Here is a 22,981-nt window from a genome sequence, read left to right on the forward strand (position 1 = left end):
CACACTGTACGAAGTGTCACCTTTACACATTATACCAAGTGATACCATTACACACTGTACGAAGTGTCGCATTCACACATTATACCAAGTGATGCCGTTACACACTGTACGAAGTGTCACCTTCACACATTATACCAAGTGATATCGTTACACACTGTACGAAGTGTCACCTTTACACATTATACCAAGTGATGCCGTTACACACTGTACGAAGTGTCACCTTCACACATTGTACCCAGTGATGCCGTTACACACTGTACGAAGTGTTGCATTCACACATTATACCAAGTGATGCTGTTACACACTGTACGAAGTGTCGCATTCACACATTATACCAAGTGATGCCATTACACACTGTACGAAGTGTCACCTTTACACATTATACCAAGTGATACCATTACACACTGTACGAAGTGTCACCTTTACACATTATACCAAGTGATGCCGTTACACACTGTACGAAGTGTCACCTTCACACATTATACCAAGTGATACCGTTACACACTGTACAAAGTGTCGCATTCACACATTATACCAAGTGATGCCGTTACACACTGTACGAAGTGTCGCATTCACACATTATACCAAGGGATACTGTTACACACTGTACAAAGTGTCGCATTCACACATTATACCAAGTGATGCCATTACACACTGTACGAAGCGTCGCATTCACACATTACACCAAGTGATACCATTACACACTGTACAAAGTGTCGCCTTTACACATTATACCGAGTGATGCCATTACACACTGTACGAAGCGTCTCCTGTACACATTATACCAAGGGATGCCGTTACACACTGTACGAAGCGTCTCCTGTACACATTATACCAAGTGATACCGTTACACACTGTACAAAGTGTCGCATTCACACATTATACCAAGTGATGCCATTACACACTGTACGAAGTGTCGCATTCACACATTATACCAAGTTATACCGTTACACACTTTACGAAGTGTCGCATTCACACATTATACCAAGTGATACCGTTACACACTGTACGAAGTGTCGCATTCACACATGATACCAAGTGATGCCATTACACACTGTACGAAGTGTCACCTTCACACATTTTACTAAGTGATACCATTACACACTGTACGAAGTGTCGCATTCACACATTATACCAAGTGATGCCATTACACACTGTACGAAGTGTCACCTTCACACATTATACTAAGTGATACCATTACACACTGTACGAAGTGTCGCATTCACACATTATACTAAGTGATACCATTACACTCTGTACGAAGCGTCTCCTGTACACATTATACCAGGTGATTCCATTACACACTGTACGAAGTGTCGCCTTCACACATTGTACCAAGTGATACCATTACACACTGTACGAAGCGTCTCCTGTACACATTATACCAAGTGATACCGTTACACACTGTACAAAGTGTCGCATTCACACATTATACCAAGTGATGCCATTACACACTGTACGAAGTGTCGCATTCACACATTATACCAAGTTATACCGTTACACACTTTACGAAGTGTCGCATTCACACATTATACCAAGTGATACCGTTACACACTGTACGAAGTGTCGCATTCACACATTATACCAAGTGATGCCATTACACACTGTACGAAGTGTCACCTTCACACATTATACTAAGTGATACCATTACACACTGTACGAAGTGTCGCATTCACACATTATACCAAGTGATGCCATTACACACTGTACGAAGTGTCACCTTCACACATTATACTAAGTGATACATCCGAGGGTATTAATGGAATTAAGGGATGAACTAGCTACCCCCCTACATTATATCTTTAGCATGTCACTATCGTCAGGTATAGTACCAAAAGATTGGAGAATAGCAGAGGTAGTGCCAATATTCAAAAAAGGAAAAAAGGAAGATCCCGCTAATTACAGACCCGTTAGTTTAACATCAATTGTGGGTAAACTATTTGAAGGATTTTTAAGGGATGGTATCCAGGAATATTTAGATCATCACTGTCTACTCAGTACTAACCAACATGGGTTCGTGAAAAATCGTTCATGCCAAACTAATCTACTAGGGTTCTATGAAGAGGTCAGCAAAAACCTCGATAATGGAAATGCTGTAGATGTGATTTTCCTAGATTTCGCTAAAGCATTTGATACTGTCCCACACAAGAGATTGATTAATAAAATGGAGAACCTAGGATTGGGTGAAAATATCTGCAGATGGGTAGGGAATTGGCTATGTAATAGAGAACAAAGAGTGGTTGTGAATGGTGCCGTATCAGATATGATACCGGTACTAAGTGGAGTGCCCCAGGGTTCGGTTTTGGGGCCCATTTTGTTTAACATTTTTATTAACGATATTGGGATAGGGTTACTCAGCAATGTATCCATCTTTGCGGACGATACAAAACTTAGCAAAGTCATCAAATCACCAGAAGATGTCACCATGCTTCAAAATGATCTTGCAATTCTAGATGAGTGGGCAAAAAAAATGGAAGATGAGGTTCAATGTAGATAAATGTAAGGTTATGCACCTTGGGAGACACAACCAGTGTGCAAGTTACAACCTTAGCGGAGAGGAACTGGGTAATTCCATACTTGAAAAGGATCTAGGAGTCCAAATAGACAGCAATCTAGGATGTAGTGCCCATTGTAATGTAGCTACAAAAAAGGCCAACAAAATTCTGGCATGTATTAAGAGGGGAATGGAAACAAGGGACTCAAGGGTAATTATGCCACTATATAAAGCATTGGTGAGACCTCACCTAGAGTACGGAGTACAGTTCTGGGCCCCACACTATAAAAAGGACATCATAGAATTAGAAAAAGTCCAAAGGCGAGCAACAAAGCTTATTAGGGGAATGGAGAATTTAAGCTACGGGGAGAGATTAAGCAATTTGGGACTATTTACATTAGAAAAGAGACGTTTAAGGGGGGACATGCTCAACATGTACAAGTATATCAAGGGCCAATATAAGGAACTGTCACACACCCTATTTTCTACTAGAAAGGAATCTAGGACGCGAGGGCATGAGTATAGATTAGAAGAAAAAAGATTTCATTCAGCTAGTAGAAAGAATTTCTTTACGGTCAGAACAGTCAAACTCTGGAACTCTCTTCCCAGAGAGGTGGTAACGGCTGGCTCATTAAATGCGTTCAAGGCAAAGTTGGACAAACATTTACTGGAGAAAAACATCCATGGGTACAAATAAGAAATATAATTTGTCTGTAAAATACCAGAACCTACCAAATCAGCAATGGATATCTATACCAGGTTGAACTAGATGGACGCAAGTCTTTTTTCAGCCTTACCTACTATGTAACTATGTAACTATGATACCATTACACACTGTACGAAGTGTCGCATTCACACATTATACTAAGTGATACCATTACACTCTGTACGAAGCGTCTCCTTTACACATTATACCAGGTGATTCCATTACACACTGTACGAAGTGTCGCCTTCACACATTGTACCAAGTGATACCATTACACACTGTACGAAGTGTCGCATTCACACATTATACCAAGTGATGCCATTACACACTGTACGAAGTGTCGCATTCACACATTATACCAAGTGATGCCATTACACACTGTACGAAGAGTCGCATTCACACATTATACTAAGTGATGCCGTTACACACTGTACGAAGTGTCGCATTCACACATTATACCAAGTGATGCCATTACACACTGTACGAAGCTTCGCATTCACACATTATACCAAGTGATGCCGTTACACACTGTACGAAGCGTCACCTTCACACATTATACCAAGTGATGCCGTTACACACTGTACGAAGTGTCGCCTTCACACATTATACCAAGTGATGCCGTTACACACTGTACGAAGCGTCGCCTTTACACATTGTACCAAGTGATTCCATTACACACTGTACGAAGTGTCGCCTTCACATATTATACCAAGTGATGCCATTACACACTGTACGAAGTGTCGCCTTCACACATGGGAAGCTGCCTCTCCTCCATAGTGATGTGATGCACACCGGGAAGCTGCCTCTCCTCCATAGTGATGTGATGCACACCGGGAAGCTTCCTCTCCTCCATATTGATGTGATGCACACCAGGAAGCTGCCTCTCCTCCATAGTGATGTTATACACACCGGGAAGCTGCCTCTCCTCCATAGTGATGTTATACACACCGGGAAGCTGCCTCTCCTCCATAGTGATGTGATACACACCGGGAAGCTGCCTCTCCTCCATAGTGATGTGATGCACACCAGGAAGCTGCCTCTCCTCCATAGTGATTTGATGCACACCGGGAAGCTGCCTCTCCTCCATAGTGATGTGATGCACACCGGGAAGCTGCCTCTCCTCCTAAGTGATGTGATGCACACCGGGAAGCTGCCTCTCCTCCATAGTGATGTGATGCACACCGGGAAGCTGCCTCTCCTCCATAGTGATGTGATGCACACCGGGAAGCTGCCTCTCCTCTATAGTGATGTGATGCACACCGGGAAGCTGCCTCTCCTCCATAGTGATGTGATGCACACCGGGAAGCTGCCTCTCCTCCATAGTGATGTGATGCACACCGGGAAGCTGCCTCTCCTCCATAGTGATGTGATGCACACCGGGAAGCTGCATCTCCTCCATAGTGATTTGATGCACACCGGGAAGCTGCCTCTCCTCCATAGTGATGTGATGCACACCGGGAAGCTGCGTCTCCTCCTAAGTGATGTGATGCACACCGGGAAGCTGCCTCTCCTCCATAGTGATGTGATGCACACCGGGAAGCTGCCTCTCCTCCATAGTGATGTGATGCACACCGGGAAGCTGCCTCTCCTCTATAGTGATGTGATGCACACCGGGAAGCTGCCTCTCCTCCATAGTGATGTGATGCACACCGGGAAGCTGCATCTCCTCCATAGTGATGTGATGCATACAGGGAAGCTGCCTCTCCTCCATAGTGATGTGATGCACACCAGGAAGCTTCTTCATTTTCCTAGTGATGTCAAGCTTCTTCTTAAAAACAAGATATACATACAATGTAAGGGGCATTTCCAATATCCTGCAGAATACACATTGTATAAAAGTCAGACAGACATTGCAATCCTTTTGTATGTGTAACACATGTGTAGGGTGATATGTTGGCGGAAGGGTGTAATGTGTTATACATGGCTATATAATATGCATGTTATCTTTGCCAGATAAATGTCCTGGTTAATCTCATCCTGCTGAGAGAATGCAGATCAGTGCTGGGTTCTCCAGGAATCCTGTTACAGTTTATACCTGACACCTGATTAATAGGCCCGGACACATTGTACATACAGCTTATTCCGGCTTGTGCAATCTCACCGCTTTATACAAACATCACAGCGCTGGAGACTCACAGCTCAGGGGATTTATGTGTTTTCATTAGTCTCTATGGTATGTTTCTGCCTGTCCGCCTCGCCAGGGGGATGCAGAGCGACTAGGTTTCAGATAGTGATTTGATGATGGCAGTTGGAGTGTGATGATGGCAGTTGGAGTGTGATGATGGCAGTTGGAGTGTGATGATGGCAGTTGGAGTATGATGATGTCAGTTGGAGTGTGATGATGGCAGTTGGAGTGTGATGATGGCAGTTGGAGTACCTTATTTTTCATCAGCACAAAGGGGCTTAGGGCCTCATTCAGAACTGTTTGCTAGGCGGTGTATATTCGCCACCTAGCTAGCAGGTAAACGCTGTGAGTCTGCACATACGCAAACCCCTAATATTGGACGGGGTAGCGAATTTGGCCCGTACGGAGCAGGTCTGAATTGCCCCTTTATATGTCGCATAGCGCTGAAGCACTCATATAATCACATCCATTGTTCTGACTAGATACACTGGTACAACACGATGTCAACACGCTCATTAGGTCAACATGGAAAAAGTCGACCAACGCTTGAGAATCAGTTGTCTGACAGTGAATTGCTGTCAGCATGCTGATTGGTTGCTGGCTGCAGCTATCCACCAATAATAGTGCTAAACTCCATTCACTGTGTGGAAGCATGGGGAGAGGCAGTGCAGGACCACAGGAGAGGCGTGCTAGGACCACAGAAGTGGCTGTGCAGGACCACGGAAGAGGCATGTTCTTACCTCAGAAGAGGCGTGTTAGGACCACAGAAGAGGCGTGTTAGGACCACAGAAGAGGCGTGTTAGGACCACAGAAGAGGCGTGTTAGGACCACGGAAGAGGCGTGCAAGGACCACAGAAGTGGCTGTGCAGGACCACGGAAGAGGCTGTGCAGGACCACGGAAGAGGCTGTGCAGGACCACAGAAGAGGCATGTTAGGACCTCAGAAGAGGCTGTGCAGGACCACGGAAGAGGCGTGCTAGGTCCACAGAAGAGGCTGTGCAGGACCACGGAAGAGGCTGTGCAGGACCACGGAAGAGGCTGTGCAGGACCACAGAAGAGGCGTGTTAGGACCTCAGAAGAGGCTGTGCAGGACCACGGAAGAGGCGTGCTAGGACCACAGAAGAGGCTGTGCAGGACCACGGAAGAGGCTGTGCTGGACCACGGAAGAGGCGTGCTAGGACCACGGAAGAGGCTGTGCAGGACCATGGAAGAGGCTGTGCAGGACCATGGAAGAGGCGTGTTAGGACCACGGAAGAGGCTGTGCAGGACCACGGAAGAGGCTGTGCAGGACCACGGAAGAGGCAGTGCAGGACCTCAGAAGAGGCGTGTTAGGACCTCAGAAGAGGCTGTGCAGGACCACGGAAGAGGCTGTGCAGGACCAGAGAAGAGGCGTGTTAGGATTTTATGGACTAGTTTCCGTAACTGGGTGTGCATCGGCTTTGCCTAAAATACCACTAAGACAGCCCTGAACTATACTGATCACTTCTCATTATGTGTCCCACATCTAATTTAAATGTAGTCAATGAGTGTTTGTACCCTTGGTAATCCCCTGCGAGATGTATTCTTCATTAAGGTTTAATAACCTCTCCCAGCGGGCCCTTGTTCTGTGTTCTCTGCCACATACTACATTGTTTCTCTCCTGTAACACGTCCTTCTCTCCTCACAGACACCACCTGCTGCCTGCCGGGTCCCTCAAGCTGTCCGAGGTCAGGGTGATGGACAGCGGATATTACACCTGTCTGGCCTCCAACATTGTGGGGAACACATCACTTACTTACAGCCTGGAGGTACAAGGTATTGGCGCATTTTGCATTCTCTAGTCATTTTACCATAGGCGTACACCCATACATTATACCTACCCCTCCGAGTCCTGCCGCAGCATCTCGGCACCGAAGACACAAATCACTAGAATAATGGCACCTGCAGCCGTTTCCGGTGATTTACACATGAACACTGGATGCCAAATAGTGTTTTTTTCTGATGCCATGGAGCCCCTAAAATGCACAGGTCCATGGGCCGGTGCCTACTCTGCCTAATGGTTATCCGGCACTGGTGACTTATGACATAAGTGTGATGTAATGGGACCATATTGGTGTTTTGTTTTCAGCTTAAAACAAATATCTTTATTTCGAACACATGGTGTGTGATAAAAATACATCAAACAATTGGCAGCAAGTGACATGGAAACATGTTTCCCAGCAGAACACAGTAACACTGACACAGCCACAGTCACACATAGAATATAGGCATGCTGCATAACATGTTCTGTTACAGTGTTTCCCAGCAGAACACTGTAACACTGACACAGCCACAGTCACACATAGAATATAGGCATGCTGCATAACATGTTCTGTTACAGTGTTTCCCAGCAGAACACTGTAACACTGACACAGCCACAGTCACACATAGAATATAGGCATGCTGCATAACATGTTCTGTTACAGTGTTTCCCAGCAGAACACTGTAACACTGACACAGCCACAGTCACACATAGAATGTAGGCATGCTGCATATCATGTTCTGTTACAGTGTTTCCCAGCAGAGCACTGTAACACTTACACAGTCACAGTCACACATAGAATGTAGGCATGCTGCATATCATGTTCTGTTACAGTGTTTCCCAGCAGAGCACTGTAACACTGACACAGCCACAGTCACACATAGAATGTAGGCATGCTGCATATCATGTTCTGTTACAGTGTTTCCCAGCAGAGCACTGTAACACTGACACAGCCACAGTCACACATAGAATGTAGGCATGGTGCATAACATGTTCTGTTACAGTGTTTCCCAGCAGAACACTGTAACACTGACACAGCCACAGTCACACATAGAATGTAGGCATGGTGCATAACATGTTCTGTTACAGTGTTTCCCAGCAGAACACTGTAACACTGACACAGCCACAGTCACACATAGAATGTAGGCATGGTGCATAACATGTTCTGTTACAGTGTTTCCCAGCAGAACACTGTAACACTGACACAGCCACAGTCACACATATAATGTAAGCATGCTGCATATCATGTTCTGTTACAGTGTTTCCCAGCAGAACACTGTAACACTGACACAGCCACAGTCACACATAGAATGTAAGCATGCTGCATAACATGTTCTGTTACAGTGTTTCCCAGCAGAACACTGTAACACTGACACAGCCACAGTCACACATAGAATGTAGGCATGCTGCATATCATGTTCTGTTACAGTGTTTCCCAGTAGAACACTGTAACACTGACACAGCCACAGTCACACATAGAATGTAGGCATGCTGCATTTCATGTTCTGTTACAGTGTTTCCCAGCAGAGCACTGTAACACTTACACAGTCACAGTCACACATAGAATGTAGGCATGCTGCATATCATGTTCTGTTACAGTGTTTCCCAGCAGAGCACTGTAACACTGACACAGCCACAGTCACACATAGAATGTAAGCATGCTGCATATCATGTTCTGTTACAGTGTTTCCCAGCAGAACACTGTAACACTGACACAGCCACAGTCACACATAGAATGTAAGCATGGTGCATATCATGTTCTGTTACAGTGTTTCCCAGCAGAACACTGTAACACTGACACAGCCACAGTCACACATAGAATATAGGCATGCTGCATATCATGTTCTGTTACAGTGTTTCCCAGCAGAACACTGTAACACTGACACAGCCACAGTCACACATAGAATGTAAGCATGCTGCATAACATGTTCTGTTACAGTGTTTCCCAGCAGAACACTGTAACACTGACACAGCCACACATAGAATGTAGGCATGCTGCATATCATGTTCTGTTACAGTGTTTCCCAGCAGAACACTGTAACACTGACACAGCCACAGTCACACATAGAATGTAGGCATGCTGCATATCATGTTCTGTTACAGTGTTTCCCAGCAGAACACTGTAACACTGACACAGCCACAGTCACACATAGAATGTAAGCATGCTGCATAACATGTTCTGTTACAGTGTTTCCCAGCAGAACACTGTAACACTGACACAGCCACAGTCACACATAGAATGTAGGCATGGTGCATAACATGTTCTGTTACAGTGTTTCCCAGCAGAACACTGTAACGCTGACACAGCCACAGTCACACATAGAATGTAGGCATGGTGCATAACATGTTCTGTTACAGTGTTTCCCAGCAGAACACTGTAACACTGACACAGCCACAGTCACACATAGAATGTAGGCATGCTGCATATCATGTTCTGTTACAGTGTTTCCCAGCAGAGCACTGTAACACTTACACAGTCACAGTCACACATAGAATGTAGGCATGCTGCATATCATGTTCTGTTACAGTGTTTCCCAGCAGAGCACTGTAACACTGACACAGCCACAGTCACACATAGAATGTAAGCATGCTGCATATCATGTTCTGTTACAGTGTTTCCCAGCAGAACACTGTAACACTGACACAGCCACAGTCACACATAGAATATAGGCATGCTGCATATCATGTTCTGTTACAGTATTTCCCAGCAGAACACTGTAACACTGACACAGCCACACATAGAATATAGGCATGCTGCATATCATGTTCTGTTACAGTGTTTCCCAGCAGAACACTGTAACACTGACACAGCCACAGTCACACATAGAATGTAGGCATGCTGCATATCATATTCTGTTACAGTGTTTCCCAGCAGAACACTGTAACACTGACACAGCCACAGTCACACATAGAATGTAGGCATGGTGCATAACATGTTCTGTTACAGTGTTTCCCAGCAGAACACTGTAACACTGACACAGCCACAGTCACACATAGAATGTAGGCATGCTGCATATCATGTTCTGTTACAGTGTTTCCCAGCAGAACACTGTAACACTGACACAGCCACAGTCACACATAGAATGTAAGCATGCTGCATATCATGTTCTGTTACAGTGTTTCCCAGCAGAACACTGTAACACTGACACAGCCACAGTCACACATAGAATGTAGGCATGCTGCATATCATGTTCTGTTACAGTGTTTCCCAGCAGAACACTGTAACACTGACACAGCCACAGTCACACATAGAATGTAGGCATGGTGCATAACATGTTCTGTTACAGTGTTTCCCAGCAGAACACTGTAACACTGACACAGCCACAGTCACACATAGAATGTAGGCATGCTGCATATCATGTTCTGTTACAGTGTTTCCCAGCAGAACACTGTAACACTGACACAGCCACAGTCACACATAGAATGTAAGCATGCTGCATATCATGTTCTGTTACAGTGTTTCCCAGCAGAACACTGTAACACTGACACAGCCACAGTCACACATAGAATATAGGCATGCTGCATATCATGTTCTGTTACAGTGTTTCCCAGCAGAACACTGTAACACTGACACAGCCACAGTCACACATAGAATGTAAGCATGCTGCATAACATGTTCTGTTACAGTGTTTCCCAGCAGAACACTGTAACACTGACACAGCCACAGTCACACATAGAATGTAAGCATGGTGCATATCATGTTCTGTTACAGTGTTTCCCAGCAGAACACTGTAACACTGACACAGCCACAGTCACACATAGAATGTAGGCATGCTGCATATCATATTCTGTTACAGTGTTTCCCAGCAGAACACTGTAACACTGACACAGCCACAGTCACACATAGAATGTAGGCATGGTGCATATCATGTTCTGTTACAGTGTTTCCCAGCAGAACACTGTAACACTGACACAGCCACAGTCACACATAGAATATAGGCATGCTGCATATCATGTTCTGTTACAGTGTTTCCCAGCAGAACACTGTAACACTGACACAGCCACAGTCACACATAGAATGTAGGCATGCTGCATATCATGTTCTGTTACAGTGTTTCCCAGCAGAACACTGTAACACTGACACAGCCACAGTCACACATAGAATGTAGGCATGCTGCATATCATATTCTGTTACAGTGTTTCCCAGCAGAACACTGTAACACTGACACAGCCACAGTCACACATAGAATGTAGGCATGCTGCATATCATGTTCTGTTACAGTGTTTCCCAGCAGAACACTGTAACACTGACACAGCCACAGTCACACATAGAATGTAGGCATGCTGCATATCATGTTCTGTTACAGTGTTTTCCAGCAGAACACTGTAACACTGACACAGCCACAGTCACACATAGAATATAGGCATGCTGCATATCATGTTCTGTTACAGTGTTTCCCAGCAGAACACTGTAACACTGACACAGCCACAGTCACACATAGAATCTAGGCATGCTGCATATCATGTTCTGTTACAGTGTTTCCCAGCAGAACACTGTAACACTGACACAGCCACAGTCACACATAGAATCTAGGCATGCTGCATATCATGTTCTGTTACAGTGTTTCCCAGCAGAACACAGTAACACTGACACAGCCACAGTCACACATAGAATCTAGGCATGGTGCATAACATGTTCTGTTACAGTGTTTCCCAGCAGAACACTGTAACACTGACACAGCCACACATAGAATGTAGGCATGCTGCATATCATGTTCTGTTACAGTATTTCCCAGCAGAACACAGTAACACTGACATAGCCACAGTCACACATAGAATCTAGGCATGCTGCATAACATCCTCCATAGTGATGCGATGCACACCTGGAAGCTGCCTCTCCTCCGTTGGATTGGACACAGGCACTGATAGCAATTCTTACTGCTTTGTTCTCCTCTAATGTGTGTGTATGTGTGTGTGTGTGTGTATGTGTGTGTGTATGTATGTATGTATGTGTGTATGTGTGTTTATGTGGGGGGGGGGGAGTGGGGGGTTGGATTGGACCCAGGCACTGATAGCAATTCTTAAGGCCCCCATACACTATGAGATTTATCTGACCTGTAAAATTGCATCTGATTTCCCTTGAACTGCCCCGGCAGCTTCCCAGGAGGCCTACATACAATTTGACACTTGATGTGCCATTTTTTACATCCAATTTGTGTCAGATAAATCATATGTGATTTATCACATGTGATTAATCACATGATTTATCTGACGCAAATTGGATGTGCCATGAGATTTATCTGATGGGATGGCCCTAGGGAGTGGCCTGAGCAGTGCTATACCTTGCAGGTATTATGCTGCCCATACATATGTGAGATATTGCATGCAATCATTCGATTTCGGCCACATCTGGCCGATAAATCGAATGATTGCATGCATTTTGAAGGGGACATTCGACGGGATGCGCAGGCACGCCGTTTAATGTTGCATCGATAAATATTATGTGCAGCACATAATATCTATCGAATTTCATAAGCAATCGCATGTGGTTTGTTACTGCTTTGTTCTCCTCTAATGTGTGTTTGTGTGTGTGTGTGTGTGTGTTTGTGTATGTGTGTATGTGTGTGTGTGTGGGGGGGGGGGGGAGTGGGGGGTTGTTGGCGGTTGGTTTGGGCACTTGGGCAAACAAACTCCATTTGCTATTTGTGACACTGGTCTAATGTCATGTTCCAGTAGGCCTCCCAATCTATGTCTAGTCTGACCCTAAATGTTACCGACATTGCATGAATACAATTCTAAAGGTGTGTGTGGATCTTTAGGCATCAGTATTACATTTAATATGCTATGATAAAATCTAATTATTAGCCTTATGGTTACACAGATGTTCCCCACTGGATCTTGTGATAAATGGATGCTTGGCGGTATCTGACAAATACACCCACTGTCTGTAATATAGGGCCTTATTCTGGTTCACTCTTACTGACAAATTCCTTCTTAGATGGACAAAACCAGGTGCGCTGCCGGTGGGGCAGATGTAACTTGTGCAGAAAGAATTAGATTTGGGTGGGGTTTTACTTCAAAGTGAGATCTATACTGCAGTGTAAAAATAAAGCAGCCAGTATTTACCCTGCACATAAACAAAATAACTAACACAAATCTAACTCTCTCTGCACAAGTTACATCTGCCCACCTGCAGTGCACATGGTTTTGTCCATCTAAGAAGGATTTTGTCAGAAAGAGTGAACTAGAATAAGGCCCATAGTATTGCTGCTGCAGGGACAGATAAGATAAGGAATAAGATTAGAGTGAATGCTTACAGTAGGTAATTCCTAGAAATGTGATCATCTTTTATATAGCAGCTTTTTCAGAATGTTTATGTCCTTCATGGTCTGTTTTTGCTCCTAATATGAAGCAATTTAGGTCTTTTTTTTATTTGCCCTTAGATTTGTAGAGTATTATTACCACATTTGACCATATCATATACTATAAAAGTTTGCCATTTTTCATATGTCCTTTTTCCAGTTGCAACAATCTATAAAGAATGATACGTATTTGTGCATTCCTATAGTTTATAGTTTGGGGATACCTCTGAGAGTCATGTGTACAAATATAAAAAAAATTATATATATATATATATATATATATATATATATATATATATATATATATATATATATATATATATATATATATATTCCATTGACAAAAAACCTCACGGTTTCACATGTCCCATTAAGGCTTCTTACACATGATCTGGCATTTCAGAAACCTGTTGTAACTCTTCCACTCAAACGCCAAAAAGCAATGAAATTACGATCATTAAGGCTGACGCCTTAATGGACGTGTTCCTTGCGCAATACAGATATGGTACGCCATCACAGCCTGTGTGTAAGTGCAGATTCAGCACTCTCACAGAGTGAGATTGCTGTCACTCACACAATGGTGGAGCTGCTAATTCACAGATTTGTGTGCTCATTGGAATACACACATGCAGTCTATGCAACTGAAGGTCTGAGCAGTTATGTGGCGCACTCATCCTAATAAGTACCTGCAATCATCTAACACTGTCTAGCCCACTGAATTACTATAGTGTTCATTCTAGCACCCGCCATCTTTGAAAACCCATGCAGTTCCTCTTCCCTGCCTGGGGTGTAGCTGTCTGCTGTAGTGCTTCTAGCACAGTGTGATCTGTATATCAGCACTGCAAACCAGACCTGTGCTAGAAACACTACATCAGACAGCAACACCCCGGACAGGGTGGAGGAACTTCATGGGTTTTCAAAGATAGCGGGTGCTAGAATAAACAAAATTACTAGAACTATCCCACTGAGGGTCCAACATCTTTCACACTCACTACCTATATCCATTTCATTTAGTATTCACGTACAGTTACCAGAAACATCTTTCATAATTGCAAAAACTATAATACTCCCAACTACTATGCATCTACACTTTCTTCTCCTATACACCTTTATGCTGCTCTGTCTTCCCCGATACCTACTGCTGTGTGTATTCCCTCATCTGCACCAATGTATCTTTCCCCATCTGTGCTGCTCTGTCTTTCCACACAGATGCCACTGTTTCCTTCAATCTGTGACACTGGCTTCCCCTCCATTAGTGATACTCTGTCTCCCCCTCCATCCATGCTGCTCTGCCTGCCTCATCCATGACAGTTTCCTTCCATCTGTACTGCTGTCTCCCCTCTCCATCTGTACTGCTCTGTTTTCCCTTTATCCCCTTTGCTCCGAACCCCCTCCCCCATCAGTGCTGTCTTTCCTCCAACTGCTCCTCTGTTTCACACCTAATCGCATCACTCTGTCTTACCTTCCCCAATCTGTGCCACTGTTTTCCACCCATCTGCTTTGTTTGTCCCCCATCAGTGCTGCTTAGCCTTTCCACCATCTACGCATTTCTATTCCTCCTCATCTGCACCACACTGTCTCCTCCCCCAATCAACACCACTTTTACCCCATCCTCTCGGCTATGTTTACTGCTCAGACCTTCAGTTGCATAGACTGCATGTGTGTATTCCAATGAGCACACAAATCTGTGAATTAGCAGCTCCACCATTGTGTGAGTGACAGCAATCTCACTCTGTGAGAGTGCTGAATCTGCACTTACACACAGGCTGTGATGGCGTACCATATCTGTATTGCGCAAGGAACACGTCCATTAAGGCGTCAGCCTTAATGATCGTAATTTCATTGCTTTTTGGCGTTTGAGTGGAAGAGTTACAACAGGTTTCTGAAATGCCAGATCATGTGTAAGAAGCCTTAATGGGACATGTGAAACCGTGAGGTTTTTTGTCAATGGAATTTCATCGCTTTTTTTTAATTTATTTTTTGTAAATTCAAGAGCACACATGGGGGCACTGGGGGTGGGACAGAGCACAAACGGGGGCACTGGGGGGGTGGAACAGAGCACAAACGGGGGCACTGGGGGGTGGGACAGAGCACACACTGGGGCACTGGGGGGTGGGACAGAGCACACACGGGGGCACTGGGGGGTGGGACAGAGCACACACGGGGCACTGGGGGGTGGGACAGAGCACTCACGGGGGCACTGGGGGGTGGGACAGAGCACACACGGGGGCACTGGGGGGTGAATGAGCACACACGGGGCACTGGGGGGGGGGCAGAGCGCACACACGGGGGCACTGGGGGGGACAGCGCACACACGGGGGCACTGGGGGGACAGCGCACACACGGGGGCACTGGGGGGACAGCGCACACACGGGGGCACTGGGGGGGACAGCGTACACACGGGGCACTGGAAACACACAGGGACAGTGGGGTGGGGGGACAGGGTACACACAGGGACAGTGGGAGAATGGATTTACCTTGGTGCAGCTGCTCCTCTGATGACCAGGGTGGCTTCTTTGTGCCTTCGCAGTGGCGGAGGCAACTCAAGGAAGCGCCTGAATCTGGTCCACAGGCTGTGGAAGCGCCTCAGTCCCGGTGGTACCATGGGGTGGTCAGCGTCTGGGCAGGAAATATAATAATAATATTAAAGGGCACAGCGTACAAACGGGGGGGCACAGCGTACACACAGGGGGGCCACAGCGTACACAGGGGGGCACAGCGTACACACGGGGGGCCACAGCGTACACACGGGGGGGCCACAGCGTACACACGGGGGGCCAAAGCGTACACACGGGGGGCCACAGCGTACACATCGGGGGGCCACAGCGTACACATCGGGGGGGGGGGGGGGGGCGCACAGCGTACACATCGGGGGGGCACTGGGGGGGACAGCGTACACACGGGGGGCACTAGGGGGGACAGCGTACACACGGGTGGCACTGGGGGGACAGCGTACACACGGGTGGCACTGGGGGGGACAACGTACACACGGGGGCACAGGGGGGGGACAGCGTACACACGGGGGGGCACTGGGGGGGACAGCATACACACGGGGGGCACTGGGGGGGATCAGCGTACAAATGAGGGGGCGGCAGCATACACACGGGGGGCACTGGGGGGGGGGACAGTGTACACACGAGGGCACTGGGGGGGTCAGCGTACACACGGGAGGCACTGGGGGGGACAGTGTACACACGGGAGGCACTGGGGGGACAGCATACACATGGGGGGCATAGTGTACACATGGGGGCACTAGGGGGGACAGCGTACACACGGGGGGCACTGGGGGGACAGCGTACACACGGGGGGCACTGGGGGGGACAGCGTACACACGGGGGGCACTGGCGGGACAGCATACACACGGGGGGGACAGCATACACAGGGGGGGCGGCAGCATACACACGGGGGGTACTGGGGGGACAGCGTACACACTTGGGGCACTGGGGGGGACAGCGTACACAAAGGGGGCACTGGGAGGGTCAGCGTACACATGGGGGCACTGGGGGGGTCAGCGTACACACGGGGAGGCACTGGGGGGGTCAGCGTACACACTGGGCCACTGGGGGGTCAGCGTACACACGGGGGGCACTGGGGGGGACAGCGTACACGGGGCACGATGTACACATGGTGGGTGGGCACAGCGTACACGCGGAGGGGGGCACAGCGTACACGCGGGGGGGCACTGGGGGGTACAGCGTACACGCGGGGGGCAATGGGGGGTACAGCGTACACGCGGGGGGCAATGGGGGGTACAGCGTACACGCGGGGGCACGGCACTGGGGGGTACAGCGTACACGCGGGGGGCACTGGGGGGGTACAGCGTACACGCGGAGGGCACTGGGGGGTACAGCGTACACGCGGGGGTGCACTGGGGGTACAGCGTAAACGCGGGGGGGCACTGGGGGTACAGCGTACACGCGGGGGGGCACTGGGGGGTACAGCGTACACGCGGGGGGGGCACTGGGGGGTACAGCGTACACGCGGGGGGGGGCACTGGGGGGTACAGCGTACACGCAGGGGGGGGGCACTGGGGGGTACAGCGTACACGCGGGGGGTCACTGGGGGGTACAGCGTACACGCGGGGGGGCACTGGGGGGTACAACGTACACGCGGGGGGGCACTGGGGGGTACAACGTACACGCGGGGGGGCGCGGGGGGGCACTGGGGGGTACAGCGTACACGCAGGGGGGCACTGGGGGGTACAGCGTACACGCGGGGGGCACTGGGGGGTACAGCGTACACGCGGGGGGCACTGGGGGATACAGCGTACACGCGGGGGGCACTGGGGTGGAACAGCGTACACACGTGGGCACGGGGGGGGGGCAGCATACACACGGGGCACTGGGGGGAGCAGCGTACACACTTGGGCACTGGGCTAGGCAGTGTACACATGGGGGCACTGGGGAGGGGCAGAGCACACACGGGGCACTGGGGGGACAGCACGCACACGGGGGCACTGCGGAGGGCAGCGTACACACAGGGACACTGGGTACACACGGGGGCACTGGGGGAGACAGCGTACACACTGGGGCAGTGGGGGGGAACAGCATACACACTGGGGCAGTGGGGGGGGGGGGCACTAGGGGGGGCGACAGCATACACACAGGGGCACTGGGGGGGACAACGTACACACAGGGGCACTGGAGGAGGGGGCACCGTACACACGGGGGCACTGGGGGGGGGCAGCGTACACACAGGGGCACTGGGGAGGGGGGCAGCGTAAACAAGGGGGCACTGGGGGGGACAGCGCACTCACGGGGGCACTGGGTACACACTGGGACAGTGGGGGGGCAGGGTACACACAGGGACAGTGGGGTGGGGGACAGAGTACACGCAGGGTCAGTGGGGTGAGGGGCAGGGTACACACAGGGACAGTGGGGGGACAGATTTACCTGGGTTCAGCTGCTCCTCTGATGGCTTCTTTCTGCCTTCCCGATGGCAACTCAAGGAAGCGCCTGAATCTGGTCCGCAGGCTGTGGAAGCGCCTCAGTCCTGGCGGTACCATGGGGTAGTCAGCGTCTGGGCAGGAAATATAATAATAGTAATATTAAAGGGCACATCGTACACACGGAGGGGGTACAGCGTACACGCGGGGGGCACTGGGGGTTACAGCGTACACGCGGGGGGGCACTGGGGGGTACAGCGTACACGCGGGGGAGCACTGGGGGTACAGCGTACACGCGGGGGGGGGCACTAAGGGGTACAGCATACACGCGGGGGGGCACTGGGGGGTACAGCGTACACGCGGGGGGGCACTGGGGGGGTACAGCGTACACGCGGGGGGGCACTGGGGGGTACAGCGTACACGCGGAGGGGCACTGGGGGGTACAGCGTACACGCGGGGGGGGCCACAGCGTACACACGGGGGGCCAAAGCGTACACATCGGGGGGCCACAGCGTACACTTTGGGGGGGGGGGGCCACAGCGTACACATCGGGGGGCACTGGGGGGGACAGCGTTCACACGGGGGGCACTAGGGGGGACAGCGTTCACACGGGGGCACTGGGGGGACAGCGTACACACGGGTAGCACTGGGGGGGACAGCGTACACACGGGGGGCACAGGGGGGGACAGCGTACACACGGGGGGACAGCGTACACACGGGGGGGCACTGGGGGGGACAGCATACACACGGGGGCACTGGGGGGGATCAGCGTACAAATGAGGGGGAGGCAGCATACACACGGGGGGCACTGGGGGGGGACAGCGTACACACGGGGGAGCACTGGGGGGGTCAGCGTACACACGGGAGGCACTGGGGGGGACAGCGTACACACGGGAGGCACTGGGGGGGACAGCATACACATGGGGGGCATAGTGTAGTGTACACACGGGGGGCACTAGGGGGGACAGCGTACACACGGGGGGGCACTGGGGGGACAGCGTACACACGGGGGCACTGGGGGGGACAGCGTACACACGGGGGGCACTGGCGGGACAGCGTACACACGGGGGGCGGCAGCATACACACGGGGGGTACTGGGGGGGACAGCGTACACACTTGGGGCACTGGGGGGACAGCGTACACAAAGGGGGCACTGGGAGGGTCAGCGTACACATCGGGGGGCCACAGCGTACACTTTGGGGGGGGGGCCACAGCGTACACATCGGGGGGCACTGGGGGGGACAGCGTTCACACGGGGGGCACTAGGGGGGACAGCGTTCACACGGGGGCACTGGGGGGACAGCGTACACACGGGTAGCACTGGGGGGGACAGCGTACACACGGGGGGCACAGGGGGGGACAGCGTACACACGGGGGGACAGCGTACACACGGGGGGGCACTGGGGGGGACAGCATACACACGGGGGCACTGGGGGGGATCAGCGTACAAATGAGGGGGAGGCAGCATACACACGGGGGGCACTGGGGGGGGACAGCGTACACACGGGGGGGCACTGGGGGGGTCAGCGTACACACGGGAGGCACTGGGGGGGACAGCGTACACACGGGAGGCACTGGGGGGACAGCATACACATGGGGGGCATAGTGTACACACGGGGGGCACTAGGGGGGACAGCGTACACACGGGGGGCACTGGGGGGACAGCGTACACACGGGGGGCACTGGGGGGGGACAGCGTACACACGGGGGGCACTGGCGGGACAGCGTACACACGAGGGACAGCATACACACGGGGGGCGGCAGCATACACACGGGGGGTACTGGGGGGGACAGCGCACACACTTGGGGCACTGGGGGGACAGCGTACACAAAGGGGGCACTGGGAGGGTCAGCGTACACATGGGGGCACTGGGGGGGGGTCAGCGTACACACGGGGGGCACTGGGGGGGTCAGCGTACACACGGGGGGGCACTGGGGGGTCAGCGTACACACGGGGGGAACTGGGGGGGACAGCGTACACGGGGCACAATGTACACATGGTGGGTGGGCACAGCGTACACGCGGAGGGGGGCACAGCGTACACGCAGAGGGGGGCACAGCGTACACACGGGGGCACTGGTGGGGGCAGCGTACACGCGGGGGGGTACTGAGGGGTACAGCGTACACGCGGGGGGCACTGCATACGCGGGGGGGGGGCACTGGGGGGTACAGCGTACACGCGGGGGGGGGGGTACTGGGGGGTACAGCGTACACGCGGGGGGCACTGCATACGCGGGGGGGCACTGGGGGGTACAGCGTACACGCGGGGGGGTACAGCGTACACGCGGGGGGTACAGCGTACACGCGGGGGGGTACAGCGTACACGCGGGGGGGTACAGCGTACACGCGGGGGGGTACAGCGTACACGCGGGGGGGTACAGCGTACACGCGGGGGGTACAGCGTACACGCGGGGGGTACAGCGTACACGCGGGGGGTACAGCGTACACGCGGGGGGCAATGGGGGGTACAGCGTACACGTGGGGGGGGGCACTGGGGGGTACAGCGTACACGCGGGGGGGCACTGGGGGTACAGCGTACACGCGAGGGCACTGGGGGGTACAGCGTACACGCGGGGGGGCACTGGGGGGTACAGCGTACACGCGGGGGGGCACTGGGGGGTACAGCGTACACGCGGGGGGGCACTGGGGGGTACAGCGTACACGCGGGGGGGGCACTGGGGGATACAACGTACACGGGGGGGGGGCACTGGGGGTACAACGTACACGCGGGGGGCACTGGGGGGTACAGCGTACACGCGGGGGGGCACTGGGGGGTACAGCGTACACGCGGGGGGGCACTGGGAGGAACAACGTACACGCGGGGGGCACTGGGGTGGAACAGCGTACACACGTGGGCACTGGGGGGGGGACAGCATACACACGGGGCACTGGGGGGGAGCAGAGTACACACTTGGGCACTGGGCTAGGCAGTGTACACATGGGGGCACTGCGGGGGTGCAGCAAACACGTGGGGGCATGGGGAGGGGCAGAGCACACACGGGGCACTGGGGAGGGGCAAAGCACACACGGGGCACTGGGGGGGGCAGCGTACTGCGGGGGGACAGAGCACACACGGGGGCACTGGGGGGGACAGAACACACATGGGGGCACTTGGGGGGACAGAACACACACGGGGGCACTGGGGGAACAGAACGCATACGGGGGCACTGGGGGATCAGAACACATACGGGGGCACTGGGAGGGGACAGAGCACACATGGGGTACTGGGGGGACAGCACGCACACGGGGGCACTGGGGAGGGCAGCGTACACACAGGGTCACTGGGTACACACGGGGGCACTGGGGGGGACAGCGTACACACTGGGGCAGTGGGGGGGAACAGCATACACACTGGGGCAGTGGGGGGGGGGCACTAGGGGGGGGCGACAGCATACACACAGGGGCACTGGGGGGGACAACGTACACACAGGGGCACTGGAGGAGGGGGCACCGTACACACGGGGGCACTGGGGGGGGGGCAGCGTACACACAGGGGCACTGGGGAGGGGGGCAGCGTAAACAAGGGGGCACTGGGGGGGACAGCGCACTCACGGGGGCACTGCGTACACACTGGGACAGTGGGGGGGCAGGGTACACACAGGGACAGTGGGGTGGGGGACAGAGTACACGCAGGGTCAGTAGGGTGAGGGGCAGGGTACACACAGGGACAGTGGGGGGACAGATTTACCTGGGTTCAGCTGCTCCTCTGATGGCTTCTTTCTGCCTTCCCGATGGCAACTCAAGGAAGCGCCTGAATCTGGTCCGCAGGCTGTGGAAGCGCCTCAGTCCTGGCGGTACCATGGGGTAGTCAGTGTCTGGGCAGGAAATATAATAATAGTAATATTAAAGGGCACAGCGTACACACGGAGGGGGTACAGCGTACACGCGGGGGGCACTGGGGGGTACAGCGTACACACGGGGGGGGCACTGGGGGGTACAGCGTACACGCGGGGGAGCACTGGGGGGTACAGCGTACACGCGGGGGGCACTGGGGGGTACAGCGTACACGCGGGGGGCACTGGGGGGTACAGCGTACACGCGGGGGGCACTGGGGGGTACAGCGTACACGCGGGGGGGGGGGCACTGGGGGGTACAGCGTACACGCGGGGGGGGCACTGGAGGGTACAGCGTACACGCGGGGGGGCACTGGGGGGTACATCGTACACGCGGGGGCACTGGGGTGGAACAGCGTACACACGTGGGCACTTGGGGGGGGGCAGCATACACACGGGGGCACTTGGGGGGAGCAGCGTACACACGGGGCACTGGGCTAGGCAGCGTACACATGGGGGCACTGCGGGGGTGCAGCAAACACTTGGGGGCACTGGGGAGGGGCAGAGCACACACGGGGCACTGGGGAGGGGCAGAGCACACACGGGGCACTGGGGAGGGGCAAAGCACACACTGGGCACTGGGGGGGGCAGCGTACTGCGGGGGGGACAGAGCACACACGGGGGGCACTGGGGGGGACAGAACACACATGGGGGCACTTGGGGGGACAGAACACACACGGGGGCACTGGGGGAACAGAACGCATATGGGGGCACTGGGGGAACAGAACGCATACGGGGGCACTGGGGGGGGACAGAGCACACATGGGGTACTGGGGGGACAGCACGCACACGGGGGCACTGGGGAGGGCAGCGCACACACAGGGACACTGGGTACACACGGGGGCACTGGGGGGGAC

The 22,981-nt window shown here is 52.3% G+C and overlaps 1 protein-coding gene and 1 long non-coding RNA gene across 3 annotated transcripts in view; one reads left to right on the plus strand and one right to left on the minus strand.

Moving 5' to 3' along the window:
• The window catches only part of HMCN2 (hemicentin 2), a 268,528-nt gene that overhangs the window by 98,653 nt on the left and 146,894 nt on the right, over window positions 1–22,981 (plus strand). For both annotated transcript variants that reach the window (XM_083160863.1, XM_083160864.1), the window contains exon 23: window positions 6,991–7,118. In XM_083160863.1, the coding sequence (XP_083016989.1) occupies window positions 6,991–7,118 (128 nt within the window). The remainder of the gene's footprint in view (window positions 1–6,990; window positions 7,119–22,981) is intronic.
• LOC146037011 (uncharacterized) lies at window positions 15,888–22,093 on the minus strand. The gene is made up of 3 exons (XR_014460977.1): window positions 21,980–22,093; window positions 18,299–18,425; window positions 15,888–16,025 (listed from the first exon to the last, which is right to left on the minus strand). It is a non-coding gene; the product is annotated as an uncharacterized LOC146037011 (long non-coding RNA).

Source organism: Crinia signifera, chromosome 9 (assembly GCF_055691185.1).
Source record: "Crinia signifera chromosome 9, ASM5569118v1, whole genome shotgun sequence".
Classification (NCBI taxonomy): Eukaryota; Metazoa; Chordata; class Amphibia; order Anura; family Myobatrachidae; genus Crinia; species Crinia signifera.